Source organism: Pithys albifrons, chromosome 4 (genome assembly GCF_047495875.1).
Source record: "Pithys albifrons albifrons isolate INPA30051 chromosome 4, PitAlb_v1, whole genome shotgun sequence".
Lineage (NCBI taxonomy): Eukaryota > Metazoa > Chordata > Aves > Passeriformes > Thamnophilidae > Pithys > Pithys albifrons.
The window spans coordinates 65961717-65985411 of record NC_092461.1 but is presented as its reverse complement, the minus strand read 5'-3'; the positions used below and the strand labels follow the sequence as shown (position 1 = coordinate 65985411).

General features: G+C 37.5%; 1 protein-coding gene across 10 annotated transcripts in view; it reads right to left on the bottom strand.

Moving 5' to 3' along the window:
* Positions 1-23695, bottom strand: part of ASPH (aspartate beta-hydroxylase) — a 120129-nt gene that overhangs the window by 31594 nt on the left and 64840 nt on the right. For all 10 annotated transcript variants that reach the window (XM_071554458.1, XM_071554455.1, XM_071554460.1 and 7 more), the window contains 4 exons: positions 10338-10426; positions 8706-8792; positions 6570-6720; positions 5358-5494 (listed from right to left, as the gene is read on the bottom strand). In XM_071554458.1, coding sequence (XP_071410559.1) covers positions 5358-5494; positions 6570-6720; positions 8706-8792; positions 10338-10426 — 464 coding nt within the window. The remainder of the gene's footprint in view (positions 1-5357; positions 5495-6569; positions 6721-8705; positions 8793-10337; positions 10427-23695) is intronic.

Genomic DNA, 23695 nt, shown 5'->3' with positions numbered 1-23695 from the left:
CATACCTATATGGATCTATGCAAATTAACAAACCTGAGCAAGCACTACTATTTAGTGATACAATGGCATTTGCTTCCATTACGGACTCTGAGTACTGACTGTTGACTTGTCGGTACTTTCTTTATGGCATATACTTTTGCGCTTCTCTAGACAAATCTATTACAATTCAAACTTTGAAGTGTCAGAAGCAAAATTATCTCAACAGGAATAATTAATTTGCAGTTGTCCATCCTTTTCCACCCTCTCTCTTGAGGTACAGCATGCTACATTACAGAATTAAACTCATTTGTTAACACTGAAGTTACTTATCCAGGTTTGACTAATCTGAAGGAAAGCAGATGCTCTTGAAAAAGTCTATAGCACAGTTACAGAAAGCATAGTGTAGAAATACACCTGAAATAGTTTAAAATCAGATAGGTTTCTACTGGTGGCAAACTAGTTTTCACAAGAGAAAACATCCTGTGCAGTGAAGCAAAGTGACTACAGCTTAGAAAGAAGCTGTAAAATAATGCCTGCATCACATGATGAGGATGTGCAAACCATGGAACTCCAACGGCATTCTCAGCACAGTGGTAAACTGCAGCACTCTCTGGAACAGTGTGCACTTTCCTGGTCAAGAGAAAGAAGTTGATGCAGTCTAATGCAGTAGTGACTCAATGTGCTTTCACACTAGGTGGTGATGGATAAATTATTCTAGCATAGTTGTGTGCTACTCTTTGACCAAGACCAAACATACTAAATTAAGCCAAAAGCTTTTGTACCCTCAGCCAGATTCAGATAAAATCTGAGTCACAAACTGGCTGAATTTTGTGGAAAAGGAAAACTTATGGGCAAATATCCAGAGATGGATATTTCATGGGGACTGTGCAAGAGGAAGATTTGTAAGTACAGGGACAGCTGAAGGAAAGGATCAGTGTACAGGGCAATATTTCAGGGGAAGGAGGTGTGAAGCTGTCCAGCCTGAGTTCTGAAACATGCACCTCCAACACCAGACAGATAATTTAAGTGTATTCCTCAGCCAAAGGGAAAATTAGAGAATGTCTTGATATACTTTCCAGCTCTGCATTTCTATTATGCATATATTCAGTACCATTTGCAGCTTTATGTAATATCAATTACATGATCAACTTAATATTTTCACACTTCTCTCTTTGAAATAAGGGTTGTTTTATCTGTACAGGCCCTCAGTATGTGAAGATCATCACAAGAGCCCAGCAGTCAGTGGAATTACAGATGCTAATACCTACTGAACATTTAGACAGCTGCTAAATACAAAACAAGAGAGAGATGAGCAATTTCTCTTGCCTAAAACCATTTCCTACATCATGGATGAAATGCCTTCATACATTATAGCTATTTCCCTCTGCCTTTTCCAGTCACTAACAATTTCACAATCAAAATAATTACAATCAAAACAAATTCTCTGGACCAACTTCTCTCTTTTCTCAAACATTATTACATACAAACTATATCTAAGCAAAATCAGAGCAATGGAGGCATCAAAAATTATGAGTTAAAAATAGCATGATTTCTTCACTTTTTTGGACAGAAAAGAGTTACTATGAAGGAACAAACAATTTGAGAAACTACCTGAAGTCCATAATATGAGAAATTATTAGCAAAAAGTGCTGTAGTAAGGATCAGCTTGATCCCTAGTATAAGAACACACTACCACCTTATGCATCTTATGCCTCTTGTCTTACAGCATTCTGTGTATAATTATTTTGATCCAAGAATCTGTACCTGCAGGGTGAAAACAAATAACCGACAGAAATATTTATTAGCCATACAATTTTGTTACAGTTTCTTTAACTACAGGATAAAGCTATCTGATTAATTAAGACAGAATAGACTTTTCTGTAGTATGGTGCATTTAAACTATGCCGAGTTGCATTAAGGAATGATCTACATTCAGAGCCCCTAAAGAGAAGCAAAGAGATACAATCAGCAGAAATTACACTGGAAGTATTTAATGTAAATTGTATTACTCTGTTGCTGTTGCTGCATGCAATATTAATTATGTTTAGAAATAAGTTTTACTAAACTGCTCACAGCCTATTAAATATTAATCATGAATATAGAAATTAACCTCTGGGGCTATCAATGGCTAATTAGCCAAAGCAGAGTACTGTGTTAATGTGGATATTCTGGTTTGGGTACCTGAGGTAGCTCAAAGCTTGCTTATTCACATCTGTGTAATGCTGCACTGAGCCATGCACACATACCTCAGCATGGCAGGCAGAGAAAGTGTTATTAGCAGAGTAACCAGTCTTATAAAGTTCTCTTCTGCTGTATTTTTTTATAATATGTAGATCTTTGAAAACAAGAATAGCTAAATTCTACCATGACTAATAGAAATGTTATGTTTTCTTTTAAAACTAAAAATAGCTCTGAATTCTACTACTTTAACATTATGGTTCCATGTCCCCCAGTGTAATGTTCAGAAGAAAATGCTCTAATATTAGAGACAAAACTGAAATCTTCTCCAGTTGGACACCATTTTCCATTTGTGGATCAGCAAAAATTCCAGCAAACGTAGTCTAGAAAAGTGTATTTTGGGTCAGTTAGATTACACCACACTACAGTTGGAAGCAAAAAAATTCAGTGCTTATACATATCGCTTCTGTAGCTAAAAAAAATATATATTCAAAACATTTAACATAAGCTGCTAAGATGTATCAAATTTGGAAAGGAAAGTAAGTAAATTGACTATTAAATGTAAAACAAGAGGGGAAATTTTTCATCTCCTAGGATTACTTGGGCTTCTATTCAATTCTTTGGAGATGGTGCAAACTAGGGTTTGTCTGGTCTGACTTGCTATGTACTGTGATCCCATGTAGGGAATGGTGCCTTGTGAAAGGTCTAGCTGGTTGCATATGCTCAGTCCATGCTTAACACAGATGGGTAACACTGAATTAAGATGGAAATGTAACTGCAGGAAGCAAAGGCACCTTTTGCTTGCCCACCTAGTAGATTCCCAGGAAATTTGAAGTTTAAGTTCTCCTACAAAGAAGAGTGTTTAACTACCTGGGAATTTGCCTGAGCGGCAGAAACAAAAGCACCACATACACAATAAGTTAGACAACCATGAAGAGAAGAATGAGACCAGAAGGGAATCAACAAGGAGCTGAAACTTTAGTTGAATAAGAGGTAGTTCTCCTGAGGATGTGTCCTGAACTCTGTTCTGTCTTCTTAGATGCCCCTCCTTTCTGCATTAAAGAACACTCAAATTAAATGTATAAATGTCCTTACAGTGGGAAAGAGGACCCAGGATTAATAACTGTTGGAGGCATCCACTGTGCAGCACGGAGTTCATGCTTGTCTGTGCTTTTTTATGTTTTTCCATCAAAAGATTAATTTGTCCTACACTATCGAGAAGGATTTAGTCACACTATGGAAGTTTCTCACGTTTTTCAAAAATCATGGGAAGAGCAAGATGTCTCATGGAGGCTCCCAGAACCGCTATTTCATAGTTTGCCCCTCTCTCTACTGACTGTATAGAGAACCTGAGCACCTACAGCAGGAGCTCAAAGCCGTCTGGCCATCACTTTCTAAATATGCATTGCAACAGCTGAGGGAAGCACTCCAGAGCAGACCAGGTAGCCCCTATGAAATATGGCCAAAATCATGTCAGAAGCCTTCAGAAGAACCAAGAGAAAAAGCAGGTACACATGAGCTTCTCCCTGTTCCTTTGGCTATGTATTGTTTCTTAAAATTCTTACTGTAAATGTATCCTGAGTTACAACAACAAATTTATATTATTGTGCTGGAATTCAGCCTGAGGAATAGCCAGAATATGGACAAACCAACTATGATTTTAGAAAGGACGAAATTCAACTCCTTTAAAAAAATTATTGTTGTTCTTTTATGAGTACAGAACATAACTATGATCTATTCTATTTCATTGGTTAGCGAACAGCAAAACAGAGTAATTACACTGGATAAAGTCTGTAGAAGAAAGGAAAACAATATATTAAAAGCACACCGCTTCTTATTTTGCATATCTGTTCTTAATCAGAGCACTATACATTTCTTTTGAAGTATATAAAACTCAATATTAAAGTAATTATATAGCAAACTCTACCTTCTTCCATGTATCAAAATTCCTGTGATTACTGATACTGAGAAATTCTAACAACTGCACTGTTTGCAGGAAAACACTGAAAATTGCAAAGGAAATTCTTGCCCCAAAGGAGTACGTTTTTGTATTCTCAAGTTCCTTGTAGCTTGAGTAGCAGGTTAGGTTAATAAATTCTACCTATAAAAGCTGACATTTCCAATACTCTGAGAAATTTTGACAGCAAGTCAAAAATTATTGAATAGAAATGTTTGATGGAGGGACCTGCAAAGCAGCCAAAGTAGCAAACCAAACATTATTCTGGCAACATCTCAGCCTACCAGAGGATCTTGAGGAAAAAAAAATGGTGTTAATAACTTTTGGCTCCTACTTCCAAACATGTAGTTGAAATTCTTCCTTCTCTCTGAGAAACTACAAGAGATGAGAATTCCCTAAGACTCCCAGATGTGGGGGATGGACAACTGGACCTTTATTTTCAGGAGGTGGTACTAATCATGCTGACTCCTCTCTAGCCTACATAACCAACCAACTACCATGCTAGTACTGTACTAAACAAGCCCTGCAACAAATGTGCCAACATCAACAAGACTGTCTCTGGTCAGGTGCTGACAGCTTGTGCTTTCCCAATGATGTCAGGCTCCACATCTGTCAGCTTCCAGATGTTAACAAGGTTTCCAGATCACAGGAACAGAGTGGCCCTTCCTGGCTGTGAAGCCTCCCCAGCCAAATAACCATAGTATAAGACAGGAATACAAATTCAGTGAATTGTCCACACTACAAACATCGTGAAAGAAAAATAGAACTTAAAATGCCTACAAGATGATGCAAAATCAAATGTTAAACATCTGAGTAGTGAAATACTTGATCCCATGGTTAGAGATACCGTTCTTGTAAAGAAAGTGCCTTCTACTTTGCTTGTCTTGCAGATCGGACTTTTTTTATACTATACATTACATATTACACATTACATACAACACATTCAGATGTGTTGTCAATAGATTCCAAGCCTGACTAACAGAAGGTGTAAGATTTCAAATATTATTAAGCATATGAAACAAATCTGCACTTTTCTGTCCATGAGGAAAAAATTAGCTTAACAGTACCAAGAAATCTGAATTAAAATTTGAAGATAATTGTCCTAGTAAAGAAAATCATATCTACATTAACCTTTCAAAACAACAACATGTGAAATGTTTAACAATTAAAAAAGGTAAATCAGTCTTTAGAATGAACATATGAATGTAAATAATATTTTTCCTTGGCTGGAATGGAAACTCACCTCTTCATATATTTTCTTAGCATTGCTGTTATCTCCGATCAAGAGGTAACCAACACCAAGGTCATTCTTGAATGAAGTATCACTGGGAAACAGCTGAACCAATTTCTGTAGAGTAATCAGGGAACCCCTCATGCGACCTGATTTGATCGAAAAAGACTTAATTACAACTGCAGATATGAGTAACAGTAGCAAGACATTAACACATCTAAGAAAACACAAATCAGAGCCAAATGCTCCACTTCCACTAATGATCAAGAAGGAGAACATGAAAAAGCTTATGCAGATAGGAGCACATTGAGCTGCTTGGTTGTCACTGGGGATGTAGCAATAACAGGAATATTTCAGGAAATCACTGCAACTGAACATCATGCAGTGTTATGGTAGCCTCTTGTGGAGAACCCTTCACAGTGCAGCAGTAACATCACTTAAACTTTGGTTGCTCTATCATACACAAATTATCAAAGCACTCAACAAAACTAAGTAAATAGTTATAATAAGCTTTATTGTAATTAAGTAAATGCATTTCCAGCATCAAGTAATAGTCTACTCTACTTCCATTATGAAATTTATGATGCTTTAAGTACTTAAAACTAAGCGTGTTCCTCAGCTTCCCAGATGAGGTTTTGCAAAGACACAGCAGGATCAAAACAAGTTCATATTAAAAATCCAGCCTACAGGAACAGAACTCTTCTCTCCAAAGTTGATTATGCCTCCTATTCTAATCAGCACTTCTCATACATCACCGAACTGAGACTTAAACCTACAATCTAAACTGATCTTATCCCCAAGTTCAATTCCATTCTGTGTTTACTGAAAGTTTATTCTGAGTATGTTCACTCTGCTTATGTCATTAATTTCCACTTGATTTTCTTCAGCTTCAGTAGAAAAAGAAGATTTCTTCTTTCTCAGTCAATAATGATTTTTGACCACCTCTCATCACAGCTTCTTGTAGCATCTACTGCAACTTTCTACAGGCACTTTTATCATACAAGCAAATTATTACATTATAGTTAAATTATATATTTATATATACATAAACTATATACATTAGTTCCCTAGGAAAAAAAGAATTTTTTTTCATTAGCATCTAAAATATTAGGAGGACAAGTTCTACCAAAAATTCAATGGAATTGGCATTTTAAGTCCTTCGTGATTTCCAGAAATTCTTGTTCACACAACTTCCATAATTTTTACACTACCCTCAAAACTTACCAAGGAACTGCTGCCTGTCTGCTTCTCGCTTCAAGCTCAGTTTTATCAGATCTGAAGGGACATTTGGCAGACTAACCACTTCATCATAGGTGTTGATAGCTTGTTGTAGCATCTCATTGCTCCTCATTTTCTCAGCCAAGTCATCTTCAGACTAGAAAGAATAAACCCCCCATTATTAGAGCACTTAATATTCCATTAGTCTTCAAAATAACTGTTTTCTTAAAAGGCAAACCTAGCAATTGTTACAATAGGGGTTGTGCGTTATGGGAAGGCACGTTAGAATTATCGTTAATTCTCGTTAGCTTCAAACTGTTTGAAAGCAAAAGTATGAGAATATTTATATGTAAAACATACACTAACACAGATTTTTTATTAATATTTGTAGAATTCAGAATCTCTACTTTCAAAAATAAATGAAGCAACCTGTTTTAATAATACAGAAGGAACACAAAATTTTGCCTATGGACTAATGATATATTAAGTCTCACTCTGGCAGCAATATACCGACCAAAACACACCAACAAGTATTTCTTTCATCTATTCTGACAAATTTATGTAAACTCTTTCTTAGAAAATGAATTAGGAATTGCCTTTCCTCTTGGATATGTTGATAGAAAATCTACCCTACAACTCTTGTTTATCAAACAACTTGTTCATCAAATTCAGAAGCAGACCAAAGGCTATATGAGCTCCCTACAGTGAAATCACAGCTTCAGTCAATGTAATAGAAGCTATGACTGATTTCACCTGTGGTAAGGTGTTTTCATAATTTGCTTCTGCAGCTGAAAATGGAAGATTATGTCTCAAATGCCGAATTTTTCAAGGCTTACTTTCAATTGTTTAAATAAATGCAAGCATTTTCATGTGTTTCATGCATTCTTCCCAACTACTTCTATATTTATTGGCTTGTGTTCTTTTTTATGTCAATTTGCAGAGCATCACAAGCACTACAGGTGCAGAAGCTCTTGTTAGTCTATTTAAATTCACTGTTGTATCAACCATATATATTAAATGAAACTGCTTCAACTGTGTTTGCTGTATATGCTGCAGCAAATATCTGAAATCTTTTTGTACTTCTGCCCTTTAATTTTTTTTTCCTTGAGTTGTTTTGAATTTGAGTATGGGAAACACCAAACCATATTGTTACTCAGCCACACAGTTCATCATGCATTTTTCAGAGATAACTTCAGAAATCAGTTTTAAGCAATAATTTATTTTCTCTGATATACATTCACTAGGAAGTTTGCTTTTCTTTTTTTCAAGGAGAAAGATTTGGTTTGCTGTGCAACAAGTACTTGTGTGATAGTACTTTGCATAATCATGGCTTTAGTTTTAGCATAAGTATTATTGACCAAGTGAAAACTGGCTGTGATTCCAATTCAAGGGTCTAACAGCACAATTCCTTCCTACATTTTGTTCATCTTCAGTAACATGAGCTGAAGGAGCCATTTATTACTCCCAGTGCAGTAAGATTATTGTACTATTTTTGAAAATTCAAAAATTATTCTGTTCTGAGACATCCCAACACAGCTCATAAATATTACGAAAGTAGAGTTTATTTTCTGCTGCAATCTGGTTGGCTTTTTTGGAAGTGGAACACCTGAAATACAACTATCTCCACAAAAAAAAAAACAAACCAAAAAAACCAAAACACCAGAGCTAATTAAGCCTTCTTGCCTAAGAATCTGTGTTCTTTACCCTTTAACACTCTATAAACTCCAAATCCTCTTCCTCATTCCTACTAAGCAAAAAGCAGCATTTATCCCAGAACTGACTGATGTGTTGATTTACTAGCTACAGCAAACAGTATGTAACAGCTAAGTTCTACCTGTTGTTCCTACACTAGGACATTAGTTGAGGTTTATCTCTCACCATTCACCCGACAGCTCTCATAAGATCTACAGGGCATATCTTATTTTTGGCTCTATTTACAATACTTTCCACTAGACTCAAGTTAGACAAAAGTTGCCAAAGTAATTGGGGAAGGATAGTGGACTGAAAGAGATACAATATAACAGAGTGCATAGAAAACCTCCATAAATTTATAAATTAATTCTGACTAGGGTTTATAACTTTATTGCTAAAAAAATGTTTATTTTAGCTTTTTAAGCATTCATAGGGTGTTTTTTTAAATACCTGTGCTTTCCCATATCTTGCTCGAGGACTTTGGGGATATTGCTTCACTAATGCTTCAAAGGCCCTTAGAGCTTCTTCAACTTTTCCCTGGAAAATAGAGATATTTATCAGCAATTCCATCTAATAAAAATGCTGAAGGATGCATGACCTAATAACAACCAAAAACCCCCCACAAAATAAACGGTACACTCTGAAGCAACAGTTTTCACTGATACTTTTCTTAGGATTGCCTTCTTATTTAAGAGAAATTGATTTCATTATTTATGAAACAATATTGCCTACTTTACAGGGTTAAAATAAATACCTTTTTTAAAATTTTATTCACTTTCCCTTTGTTGACTGGACAAAATGCTGAGATGACAATAACTGTCTAACTAAAAAAGTAAAGATTCTACTGCTAATAACAAAGTCCAAAATGAATATAACAGAGAATAGGAAGAAAGTTCTAGACATACGTGGACATTTTCTTTCCGCACACCTGTCTTGATGAACAGTGTCATAACTACAGTTCTTCTAGGGGAAATACTGTAGACTCATCCATAGTGTATGGCTGTTTCCACCAAATCTTTTGCATAACAGTGTCCTTCAGGACACTTCACAAGTGTTCTGTGCCTCTTCCCTATCCCACACAAGTCCCAGTGTAATGATGGTATTCTCGAGATGGATGCTGACTAGCAAGTATGGATAGAAGTTGAGAAGAACCAGCCGCACTGTTAAATAGGTGCTAAGCATTGCTTGGCAATATTTGGCAACAGACCTTTCTGCCACTTCCAGCCCTTATAGCTTTATAAATATGAGTGGGCTATTACACACAACTGCCTTGCTATCTTCAAGTATTACATTGTCTGATTTGTTATTAAATTTATCCTAATCCAACACGACAAGCATGACCATCTGTAACTTACCAAGAGACACAGGCAGGAAAAGAGAGTCAGCAAACTGACACTAATGGCTCATCAAAAGTTTCCACTACACCTTTCTTTGATTACCAGTTGCTTAAGTAACAAGAAGCATGAAAATTCCTTTCAGTTTTATACTCTAACATGTAAAGTCTTCTAGTGACGAACAGCAGTGGCAGCATGAGGTTAGTACTCTATCTAATAGCACACCAGTCCCATCACAGGTCTACCAGAACCCTGGGGCTGCATAGATGGCAATATAAAGTCAAAATGGCACAGTGTTCTGAAAATAGAAACAACATTAGAAGCAACACCTACTTCAAGATCTGCACCTAATGCTCATGAAGCATACAAAAACTTCCTGAGAGATCCATATTAACACACACATATTAAGTTCTCTGGTAAGAGTTGACTTCAGTACTCAAATGGACAACAGTGACAGAACTAACCTTGTTCTATGGGACTAACTTAAGTATAAATTCAGTGGTTAAGCTAAATATTTTCAACATTAGCAGTGAGCAAACATACATGAACAGACACACATTTATGACCTTAACAAATTTAAATAAAACATCCAGCAGGAGCTAAACTTGAAGGACAAATATGCGCTGAATATTTAATTTTGAAAAGTTAATTTTACCAAAAATAATCTAAAAGTCATTCTTCCTTTTTCTAAGTTTTTATTTATTTTTGACCATTGCCTACAGTTCTGAGTGAAACATTCAACACTTACTTTTTTACGTAGTTTTTCTGCAGCATCTAATTCAGCTTTAATGGTCTTATCAAACTTGTTCAAGAGCTTTGGCTTCTTCTTCTTTTTAACTAGAAGATTTTAAAAAAATAGTTAATTACTTCTTTCACATTTGACAGCAAATGTCTAGAGTAACATTTAACTAGGGCATCTGCTGGTAAAGTGTATGATTTTCAAGTAAGGCAGTTTCAAATTACACTGAAAATAAACTGATTTCTTACTGATTACAATCACAAACTCCTACACAAAAAAAACAAACTTCAGTCATTCACATTGAATAACTTGACAGTCAAGTTTTGGATTAAGAATTTTTCATCACATAACAGTAAATGATTTTTTTCTAAGTGGTTCAGCAGACACGGAAGAACAAAGAGAACTGCTATTTTTCCACATTAAATGGTATTATGAAAAACATGATTACCAAGACATACTAGTAATTTCTAAAAGTTGTGACTATTTATGTCTACTTCTTTGCCTAGAACAAATAGTGAAGCTTCATCTGGAGTGCTGGATCCAGTTCTGGGCTCCTCAGTACAATAGAGACACGGAGCTCCTGGAGTGGGTCCAGTGGAGGGCAAGAAAGATGATTAAGGGACTGGAGCATCTCTCTTACAAGAAAAGGCTGAGGGAGTTCTGCTTGTTCAGCCTTGAGAAGAGAACACTGAGAAGGGACTTCATCAGTGTCTTTAAGTATGTGAAGGGAGGGTGCAAAGAAGGATGGAGCCAGGCTGTTCTCAGAAGTGCCTGACAATAGAACAAGAGGCAATGGGCAGAAAATGATGCACATGAACACGAGGAAGAACTTCTTTACTGTGCAAGTGACTGTGCACTGAACAAGGTTCCCCAGAGAAGCTGTGGAAAATCTCCCTCAATGGAGATATTCAAGAACCATCTCAATCCCATTCTCTATGCAATGTGCTCTAGGATGACCCTGCTTGAGCAGGGCGGTTGAACCAGATGATCCAGACCTGGCCCATTCTGCCATTCTGTGATTAGAATAGTTCATAGAAATCAGTTACTTGGGTTAGGAGAGATCCAAAAAGTCAAGGAGTTGCAGTTCCCAGCAAGTTCAACACTGAAATGCCAGAACAAGACCCCTAAGTGATCAAATTTCTACAGCTTAGTAAGCTATCACACAAGAGCAGAGCAGCACCAGTAGCAGCAAACCAGCCTTGAAGTAAATTGTGTGAGTTGCATTTGAAGCAAATTTAAGTAAATGGAGCCAATTTAAACAGTTATTTACTTTACAGCACTTCACTCTTAAACAATGTCTATTTGGTTGCATTAAGTATATTAGTTGTTAAAAAAAAATGCAAATATGCTATTGAAAGGATATGGCAGCAGGTAACTGTTTTTCTCCACATTTGCTAGAGCTTAACTTTGCTTTTGCACTTCATTAGGAAAAAAGGACTCCATCTTTTCTGACACAGAAATATGTATTGGCTGATACAAGTTATGACTAGTAATGTATATCTGTAATTAGTAGCGCATGTTTTTGCTTTAATTATGAATTACTGCTTTTTCCATCTCTATGAAGAATAAGTCGTTAATAGCATGAAAAGAAGAATTACTCTTTTCTTTGTAGAAGTTTAAACAGGGAATGTTGCAACTGGTATGTGTAAAGCTAAACCTAAACATCCTAAAGTTTAAAATCACAAGACTGCTGCAATGATGCAGCAAGTATTTTGTATAATAAGTCATTGTAAGTAGCCACGTTTGGTTCTGCCAGGTGCATTGTTCAGGAATGACAAGAGCCACCACACGCAGTAGCTGTGCTTGTGGATTGTTAAATGGTACTGTTTCTTTAAGACTCTGATCCTACAGAGTGTCTTAGACAGACAAACCACATCATCTAATCATGTCATCTATGTTAAACCTTGGGGAGAATGACAGACACCTTAGTTAATGCTAAACAAATACTAAGTCTATCAAATCCTTAGAAGATCTCCTAAGTCTGAGCTGCTTCTGTATAGGATTTGACTAATTTTGGGGTTTTTTTGTGTAAAACCCTTACTGTCATGTTCAGTGCTGAACTCTGACAGCTCTGTGCTGTGATGTTTTTCTTACATTACCTTTTTAAACTCTTCTGTAGCATTGGTATGCACAGTTGAATAGATGCTACTGCTTTTCAGAGGCAGGAGGGAAACAGATTTTAAGCAGAATCCAAGCTATCCCACCAAATTCCATTGACTTATTCACAATGGTCATATGAAGCTTTAAACCTAAAAACATATTGAGATTTATCCAAGAAAGGTACTAAAGCAGCAGTACATTAGGATTATTATACCCCTGTTGATCCTTATAACAGAAGTGACTATAATTTTCCATTGCATTAACTACCAAGAAGTTAAGAAGAAAAAAAAACCCAAACTGTCTGACATATAGGAGTTTACTCTTTTTGCAGGATAAACCACCAAATAACATACTTTAATATTTTCGTTTTGCTCCCCTAAACACTTCAGGTTTTCATTGCAACCTATGACTTGAAGTCAAGGATTTATGCTGAAGCACACAACAATGCACTTAAGGAATGTAGTTATCATAGAACTAAACTGACCAAAGAGGAGCTTTGTTTTGTGTTTTTTCATAATATACATATTTTTAATGTTGGTTGTTCCTTCCCCAAGGATGGAAGGAAATTGGAAAGCAATGCTTTCCAATATGTGGACAATTCCAGTCTTGCTCTGTTTCACTTTAGTATCACCCATTTAGCAGGAAAGCAATATTTTTACTTCATTTTCATGCAGTCAATGGTGATAAGGATTAAGGAGCACAGCACTCGCTCTCTTCCAATTGTTCACACCCCTTGAATCCAGTAAAACTCACAGAACCAGCTCTTATCACAAGAGCAAGGATCATTCCACCCTAAACCTCCAGTTGACAGTGACTAACAGGTATAGTCAGAAGTTTCTCACGTAACATCACTGGGCCTGAAAAGAACAATCCATACAGGTAAAATGTTTATTGGGTTTTGCCTTTGCTTTTTTTTTTCTCTTTTCTAAAAAATAAGCCAACTCTTTTCTTAAGCAACCATTGCTATTTTTCTAAGGCCTGGCTTTCTCAACAGCAGGTGTTGATGAACCCAAAAGTATCAGCCCAAGGAACCAATGAAAGAAAACAACACTGGGGACTTTTTAGGTTCACTGAGCTCTTGGCTGCCATGAGAAACTGTCCTTTGCTTTTATAGCAGGAAAACTGAGGCATGTCAGTAGTTCCTCTATGACTTGGAAAGCTTCCAACTGGACACCACCACCAAACATTTGGTTTAATTTCTGTTCTCTAAAAAGGAGGCTGGAGGTACACATAAGAATAATTTCAACCACAACTAAAAATGTCCACTCTCAATTCTTACGGCATGAATGAAAAGCTTTATCCAAGGCTTGTCAGTTACACAGGAACTCTATATATTTAGTAAAACACGTCAGCCATTTGTCAGCTGTTTAGCTTTCAGCACTCACAGAAAGACAGTGCGATCTGGTCCTTCAGTAAGCATGGCAACAGCAAGGTACCTTTGAGGCAAAGGAAAGCAGCTTTCCCACTCACAAGGAACCTCTTACTGCCTGTGGGACACTGTTTCTGCTGTTCATTGGAATTTACAAGGAGATGAGAAACAGCTCATCACAAAAGAGTAAATTAAAATCTTACAAGTCTCTGGCACAAAGATGTATCTTTCCTTTCACATCCAACTTGGGTCATGTGTTGGAAGAACCTTTTTGCCATCCTTCATTACAAAGAAGTATTATCTTCCTATTCTCAGTACAATTATATATCATCTCTAGACCAGCAGGAGATCAATATAAAAAGCTGGAAAGGAGCTGTTAACATAAATATTATTCATCTGCTAGGCACCAACATAACACAGTAAACATTATATAACGAGCAATCATTTTGATCTCTCATTCTCCTTCTAGGTTAAAGGATTCACCAGGGAGCTTTCAGTGTAACTATCAAGCATTTCTCTATATTAACCAGATAGCCTGGTATCTCCCTGCAGGGGTATTTTCATAAATTATCCTTTGCCTCCTTCTAGTGTAATAAACTTTTAGCAGATGTGACCAAATATATTACAAAGAAGTTAACTAATCTGTTTTCAGAGGAAAAAATATGTTATTTTTATTCAATGACAGATTTCACCATCTCACCGAAGTTGTGCATGATCACATAACTGTGAGGGTGGTTTCTTGTTCAAATTGGGTTGAGTATTAAAATGGTAAGAATTTTTTTATCTATCATACTACATTCTTTCAAGAAGACTGAGGAGTTTCAATAATAGCCTTGGATGTAAGGATAGGCTTTCTATCTACTGCTGTACTGTTGTTATAGAATTCCTTAAGACTCCCTCAGGTAAAACTGTTTCCACTGTCAAAGCAGGAAGCTAGGAAGAATTCCTATAAGAATCTCTATGCTAGTTCTTATGTTGGAGAATAAACAACTACTAGTGATGACAAGCAATCTCACATTTCCCTTATTAAAATATAGAAGAAAAAGAAACAAAAAGGAAAGAAGTGTGCAATCAACTTAGCCTGTCACGTCACCCAATGAAAGATGATGCAATAGTTATTCTATATACCTGTTCTGGTATATGAAAACTAAAATACTAGGCATATTTTGGTTTTATGTTGAAAAGCACTTTGTCATCACCAAAAGCAGAGAGAGTCTTTTTTTTTCTACAAATGACAGAGAAATTCCTTTTGAATAAAAATGAATGCACTGCTAGATATTCTTCAGACCACAAAACATCACATAAAAATTAAAGAAAAGTAACAATTATTAAGTGTGATTGAATCACTTTGGAAGAATGATTTAAAAATATTTTGTCTTTAATTGCTGGATAGGGAGGGGAGTAACATTTACGTTTGAGTAAGCAAGAAACAAATAAAGGTAAAAAGCCGGTAGGAAAGAGTTTGCCAGTGGAAGAAGGGTAAAAACTTCTCTTTAAAAAGTACCTACAGAGATAAAAAGAATAATTTATTTTTAGTATCATCATAGTCCGGATAAGGAATAGAAGGTTTAAAATTGCTACAGCAGGAAATTTGGCTTGAACATCTGGAAATACTACCTCCAAGCAGGCACAGTAGAACAAGTTGCTGAGGGCAGTTGTGGAATTCTAATTACTGAGAATTTGAAAGACCAAGCTGTATAAGCATGTGCCACGAACAATGCACACAGCTGATAATTTGCCTTCAGTCAACCAAACAGACAAAGTAAGTTTTAGACTTCCACCTTATATTCTACAATTTCTGTAATATACTGCTATATGTCGATGTGCTTTAGTGCCAACACCACAATTACATAGGTAACTTCCATTTCTCACTTGGTAACCAAAGAAATCTCCACAGAATCTTGCTGTGCCAGTCATCATAGTGACCAAAATTTCTCCTGTCCCTACATCAGCAACAGGATATTGAAGTTCACAAACTTTTCCCAAAGCAAAATTTCATCTCAGTGCTATAATGTGAGAAAAGCCGTAAGTGATTAAAAAGCATCATGATAGAAAGTAATCTCAAAACAAAATACTAGTAACATCGAAAAAATCAAATTCTGTATATCTTCATCTGAAGCAGATCTTTTTATACTAAGCAACCATCCAGACAAACAGCATAAAAAAATAAAACTGCAAACTGTATGTTAATTTCTTCACAGATTTGTATTTCTTGCAACTCGACAGCGTTTAATGTAAAGAGCTGCCTGAAGAAATAATAATCAAGGAATTAAAATTTTTTTAGGATTTTTAGACAAATGTCTGAATGGTCTTGTATAGCTGAGCAGAAGATAAGTTTTGAAATTGGTATAAAATGCCAAGCAGCCAATTATGTTAATGCAATAAATGCATCCAAACCAATTACATGAAGCAACAAGAAAAAAAAAAGAGTGATAACTAGAAAATGGTAAAAAAAAAATTGATTACGTGTGACACTAGATCCAAAGCAATACAGAAAAAACACAAATAACTACTAATAATACTTCCATAATGGAGTAAATTAATCTTCTCTAGCCTCCAGAGAACGGGGAAGGGGTATACCAGTGAAATATCTTCATTTCACATTTTCATCTGAAATATAAAACCATCATCCAGGCTAAGGAAAACCTCATTTTCCTGAAAGAAAAAATACTGATGACCTGCCTGATTAGGCATCATCCTAATATCTCAAAATAGTTTCTATCCTTAGTCAGAATTGGACAAAAACATTGAATGCTAACATAATTATCTTTTGTAATTAATACACTTTTTTATCCTAAAGAGACACCATGCACTTGGCATTATAAGAGAAAGCAAGTTACTTTTAAGTGGGTCAAGATATTTTCTACACTGTTAAGTCTTCAACTAAGTGTTTTCTGAAAAGAGAATTTAAAAGATGGGGTATGTTTAGCACAACACATAGCATGAGATGTTCTTTCCTTGCTGACATACTTTGAGCCTCTGATCAAAGGATACATGTACAGTTTTGATCCTGAGCAAACTAAGTGCAAGATAATATCACACTGCTATTAAAAATCCCAGAACTAGTATTCACTTCCATTCATGTAATACAAAACAACTCTCATTCCTGTGCCTTGTAAAAAGTTGGGAGCAGATATTCTACAATTCTGTGATTTTATTCTGACACAACAGACATGCCAGGTAGAAAGACATGACAGTGAGCTTCTTAGCTGCTGTGCAGCCATGGCCAGGAAGGCATCTCAACTGGGACTAGCTCAGGGAGTTTCACACTCATTCTTGCTGCCCTTTTCTCCTCCTCCCTCTTTTGCTCTGAGTGTTAACTAACCATTCCTTTTCCCAAGCCCTCTGCTCCCTTTCTTATGTTCAGAGCCTAGGAAAAGTGGTGAGGTGGGAGAGCAGGCTTACCTCCTGCACTGAAGCTGGCATTTTGAACCTGGTTTGTTCATTGATAGCAATGACTGACAGCCTGGTTGGTCTAACTTGGTGTTTTGGGAGGAAGATTGCCTTCCACATAGCCTTGCTTTACTGTTTGGAAACTAAAGCTGTAGGATTTAAAGTTAATTGAGAGGGGCAATAGCCTGCTCTTGATTATGAGAGTACATATTAGCATAAGTATTTCTTGTTAAACGTGTCTTAGAATCATAGAATCAATTGGGTTGGAAAAGACCTCCAAGATCATCGAGTCCAACCCTTGGTCCAACTCTAGTCCATTTACTAGATCATGGCACTCAGCGCCACGTCCAATCTGCATTTAAAAATCTCTAGGGATGGTGAATCCACCACCTCTCTGGGCAGCCCATTCCAATGCCTGATTACTCTCTCTGGAAAGAATTTTTTTCTGATATCCAACTTAAATTTCCCCTGGCAGAGCTTAAGCCCGTGCACCCTTGTCCTATTGCTGGATGCCTGGGAGAAGAGACCAGCCCCCACCTGGCTAGAACTTCCCTTCAGGTAGTTATAGACAGTGATGAGGTCACCTCTGAGCCGCCTCTTCTCCAGGCTAAACAACCCCAGCTCCCTCAGCCTCTCCCCACAGGGCTTGTGCTCCAGTCCCTTCACCAGCCTTGTTGCTCTTCTCTGGACTCGCTCCAGCACCTCAATATCCTTTCTGAACTGAGGGGCCCAGAACTGAACACAGTACTCAAGGTGTGGCCTCACCAACACAGAGTACAGGGGAAGGATCACTTCCCTGGTCCTGCTGGCCACGCTATTTTTGATACAGGACAGGATCCCACTGGCCTTCTTGGCCACCTGGGCACACTGTTGGCTCATGTTGAGCTTCCTGTCAATTAGTACTCCAAGGTCCCTTTTTGCCTGGCTGCTCTCCAGCCACTCTGTGCCCAGCCTGGAGCGCTGCAGGGGGTTGTTGTGGCCAAAGTGCAGGACCCGGCACTTGGCCTTATTGAACTTCATGCCATTGGAATCAGCCCATCTCTCAAGTCTATCCAGATCCCTCTGCAGAGCCCTCCTGCCTTCCAGCAGGTCGACACTCCCTCCCAGCTTGGTGTCATCAGCAAATTTGCTGATGATGGACTCAATCCCCTCATCTAAATCATCAATAAAGATGTTAAACAGGAGTGGACCCAACACAGACCCCTGGTGGGGAACACCACTGGTGACTGGCCGCCAGCTGGATGCAGCTCCGTTCACCAGCACTCTCTGGGCCTGACCCTCCAGCCAGCTCCTAATCCAGGAGAGGGTACACTTGTCCAGGCCATGGGCTACCAGCTTTTCCAGGAGTATATTATGGGAGACAGTGTCAAAGGCCTTGCTGAAGTCCAGATAGACCACATCCACAGCCTTCCCCTCATCCACCAGGTGGGTCACCTGATAGTAAAAAGAGATCAGGTTGGTCAGACAGGACCTGCCCCTTCTAAACCCATGATGGCTGGGTCTAATCCCTTGTCCACTCTGAAGGTGCTGTGTGATTGCACTCAGGATGAACTGCTCCATAACCCTGCCAGGCACGGAGGTCAGGCTGACAGGCCTGTAGTTGCCAGGGTCCTGCTTGCAGCCCTTTTTGTGGATTGGGGTGACATTGGCCAACCTCCAATCATCTGGGACCTCCCCAGAGATCCAGGACTGTTGGAAGATGACGGAGAGCGGTTTGGCAAGCTCTTCTGCCAGCTCCCTCATCACCCTGGGATGGATCCCGTCTGCTTCTAACAAACTACCTCGTAAGTGTGGTTTGGTTCTTGCAATTAGATTTTTAATTTACTTATTAATTAGTTCATATTGTCATTATAATGTTAAGGGAGCATTCCCAGTGGCTTTCTCAATCATACATCTGCCAATATTGGCATGTAAAACAGCCAGGAGTTAGGACTCTGGCTTTTAGTTAACTAAATCACAAGACATAAGGATTCAAAATAAAGCTGGGTCTTTACAGCCACCTCGAGGACACACAGTCCCCAGGTTCTGAATTGCAAGGTACACTGGAACAATCCTGCTGAACTGCCTGTATGTTGTGCTTGCTGCTGGCAGGTAAATTGAAGATGTCCCTGCTCATTGCAGGGGGTTGGACTAGACAGCCTTTAAAGGTCCCTTTCAACCCAAACTATTCTATAAGTCTATGATTTAAGTTTTCAATACAGTTTTAATAAGAGCTGTAACTATTTAACTGTAGAGGTTATAACTAGATAGTTATGTCTCCCCATGTTATGCCATCTCTAAAGCTAATCTAAATTAAAAACCTCCTCATGTGATGCTGTCTCAGTCACTTGCAGTGAAGGCTCCTCCTCTCAGTTCTCCATCTTAAACAGTCAAAAACTAAGGAAGCAATTTCCATGGGAGCCATAGGCTTTGTTTTCATAACACCCTCCTATTCCTGCCATGATATAAGTCCTGTAGTAATGCTCTTAGCAACTTGTGAATGGCAACTTCTGAGTGCGGGACAATGACAAGTAGATACCTATGATCATGGTCTGCAATTGTTTTCCAACCAATTTCGTGTATATGTGTTGAAAAACATACACATATATACTAGCAGACCAATTACTTTTACCTGGAATTCAAAATTTGCTCAAGTAATTGTCCTCCCTCCTCATACGAGCTCCATATCATTACCCAAATTAGTTTTGGAAATTGTGCTGCCTCTCAGTAGGTGCGTGAATGAGAATTTGATGATGATGAAACACTCCTGTCATTGTCCTGTTGTTTGGGAAGCTCATTATGTGTGATGCAGAGAGTGTAAGCGATCCACTTGCTTTATGGGCTTCCATAAATGATAACTTGGAAGGTATAAAACCAAGTAACTGCATCTCGACAATTTAAAGGCAGGAGAACTACCATAATTAAAGGATCCTTCTAAACTATACTAGTAGAGCAGGCAAAATACCATAATCAACTTATCTGGGGAAGTAATCAGACAATAAAAATTGAGGTATTTTAGGGACTAATAAAGCAGGAATATAATGACTATAATAAATCTTTAGCTGCGGCTATTCCAGAACAATTTCCCTTGCAGTAAAACATATTCTACAGGGCTTTCTGTAAGAAATTATTGTTGGTTGGTTAGATGTTTATCACAAGAAACAACTGAAGAATGATTATTTTTGGCATGTACTTCCATCATTCACTTCTCTCTTTCACCGGTAAGTCTTTGGGCTTCATTCAAAGGCTTGACTCAAGCAATCTTTTGATAAGACCAGAAGGAATTTTCTCCTCTGACTTTCTGTATAAAAATACACACAAATATTCTAATGTCTTACATATTTAGTTCAGAAAGGCATTACACAGCAGTTTTGGACTTTGAGAACTACATTTCTATGTTGGTCATTCTGCATACAGCTCATAGATATTTAATTGTAGCCTGTATCAAATATTTAAATCAGTAGGTACTTTCATACTCCCATAAGTAGAGCTTGTAAGAGTGGAACTCAGCCCACTTAACTTGAGGCGACAATGCTGGAGGTGAGCTAAGTGTGTAAGTTCTTTCTCCAGACAATGGAGCTCTGGTAAAGGCTCTCAATGGAATTTAGAGGACAACTAATCTGCAACATCCTATAGCAAACCCCTATATTTAGTCAGAAAAATAGCACTTCAGCCTCCTAAGGTTGTATGGGTTAGATCTCTACTGGTACCACAGTGGAATCCTCTATATCCTCTTCGAAGTTAAATATCTAGAGAAAACAGTGGTGTGTGCTGACCATGGTAACAAAATGTCACTTGCAGTGCCACTTGTGGCATGACATTGTCCTAAGCCTGCCTCACATACATGTCTGTCCCTGATGCAATGCGAGTGCTCCAACCAAACAGCATTAATTTTTACAGTCATGATTAATCAGTTTCGAAAAAATTATTATTTATATTACTACCTATGCTGAAGTTTATTGCATGAAACACATTCATTGCTGAAAATTATTGCTACAGTTGTTACATCTGTTCTTCACCAATATTAATGAATATTTAATATATGCCAATACAAGTCAAAGTAGAAATATGAAGCTCCATACTTAAAATTATTTTTTTTTTACCTGTGATCAAAACCAACTAAAAACACCTCATATGGAAAGACATCTTATGGATGTGGCATGTATGTCCTGCATTGTACTAGCTGTGAAAGACAAAGATTTTTTTTTTCACAGATTCACCTGAAATATCCATCCCACTTAAATGACTTGTTTAAATATAAAGTCTGATCACATTCTTAGGAGAAGACTAAGAATTCTTCTCAATTAAATACAACAGAGTAACCTTGAAGTAACAGTATGCTACAAAAAAGGTTAGTTTTATCTTTTGTTCCTTTAGAGGACTTTTCAGAGGGGGATATTGTTAATACCAAAGAATTTTCAGTGAGACTTAATAAACTTAAGGAAATCCTGTTCAAGGCTGAAATTTACAAAATTATTAAGACAATTTACTAGCAAAGTACAATAAAGATTGCAGCAGTGAAAAATATTGATGATATAAGATCTACTCAGAGCTGTAAATACTTTCTACACAAAAAGCTCTTTGGAGATGTTTTTAGATATTTGTACATAAAAAAATGAAGACTCTTATCTACATCTCTGTGAACTGTCCAAATCGGAAGCAAATCCTAAACTCAAGCCAAAAATGAATTCTCAAATCCCCAACTCCTTAGATTTCCTAGTTTTTTACATATACCAGTCACAGTAGAGCATTTTTTAAAATACATCTCTCATCCATCTTTTGCTTCATCTTATTAGGGTAATTTAAAATAAACCAAATCAGTAGTACTTTGTACCACTTTCTACAACTAGGATACCTACAGCTAGACATAGCTTAAAATAGTTTAAACTATGAAATAAGTTCAAAAAAATTAACCTTGTATGAAAAACCACACAAGGAGTTTAACTATAAATAAAGTTCATAGAAAAATGCAGGGTTGTTTTTCTTTGCAGGATGCAAAATTTTATCAGTTTATCCTGGAAAACAAAACCATCACTTCTTCTACCTTATAGAAATCTGTATCTGCAATGGCATTTATTTAGTTGCTGTTTAAAAAGAAACAAATCCACAAAGCACTTAGGATGCAAAAGGGAAGTAGCTCTACCTTGTCATACTTTCAAGGCAAAGTTCTGATGAATAATGTTGCATAACTGTAAATCCTAATATATTATTTAAATCTTCATACATAAGCTAGTATTTTTATCTAAGACTGCTTTTTACTCATGACTGCTTTTTACCTGTAGTGGACAGCTATTGTATGTAATTTCCTTATACTGTTCTAACAGTTCAGCAAAACCCTGTGCAGTAAGGTATTTTCTGCCAAATCTATCCTCTTATAAATGGAAATGTAGACATAGTTGCCTTGTTTTCCAAGGTTTTTTTACTTTTTATATGTAGTGCTTACATGTGAAATATATAATAAATAAAATGTTTAAAGTTTGCCCATCCTAGAAACTTTATTTAAAATACCAATACACAAACCCAAACCAAATAAACCTTACCAAAAGATCATAAAAGTATTATTTCCAAGTACTCAAATGACTGCCCCATAGAAAATGGAAACAATGAGAAAGGAGCAATAGAGCCCCTGAATCCCTTGGCACAGGCCCTGAGATTTCTGTGCGTTGTCAGCTAACAAATCATGATCCCAGGGAACGAGGTTGTGCAAACTTCATGCATGGGTCATCACAGGGAGAAGAGATTCACAGTACTCTTTAGCAAAACTTCACTACTTTTCCATCGCTTCTGCCTCTGCATCTTCCTACCTAAACTGAACCACACAGAAGGACTGATTTTAATGTCACTTGTCTCTCCAGGCTTAGCACAGCTGGCAGTGCTGGACCTGGCTCCTGGGACAAGGCAGCCCAGGTTGACTCTTGCCCACAGACGCAGCAGGAGCTTGGTGAAACTGATCTGCAGGATTAGAGCAGTGATTGTCCCCCTGTTCTCAGCACTGGTGAGGCTGCATCTGAATCCTGTGATCAGCCTTGGGCCACTACAAGAAAGACATTGAGGTGCTGAAGTGTGTCCAGAGAAGGGCATCAAAGCTGGTGAAGGGTCTGGAGGACAAGTCTTATGAGGCTGAAGGAGCTGGGATTGTCAGCCTGGAGAAAAGGAGGCTTAGGGGAGACCATAATGGTCTCTACAACTATCTGAAAGGAGGTTGTAGGGAGGTAGGGATGAGTCTCTTCTCCTAGGTAACAAGTGACAGGACAACAGGCAATAGCCTCAAATTGCTCCAGGGGTAGTTTAGATTTGATACTAGGAAAAATTCCTTCACTGAAAGGCTTGTCCAGGTGGTGTTTAAAAGGTGTTACTTAGGGACATGGTTCAGTGTTAGTTTGACGGTTGGACTCGATGATCTTAAAGGTCTTTTCCAATCTAAATGATTCTACCATTTTATCTATGACCATGTAAGAGGGGAATACACTGATACTTGGAAAAAACTGTGTATTTACTTACAAAAGCACATGCTCTCTGGATGTCT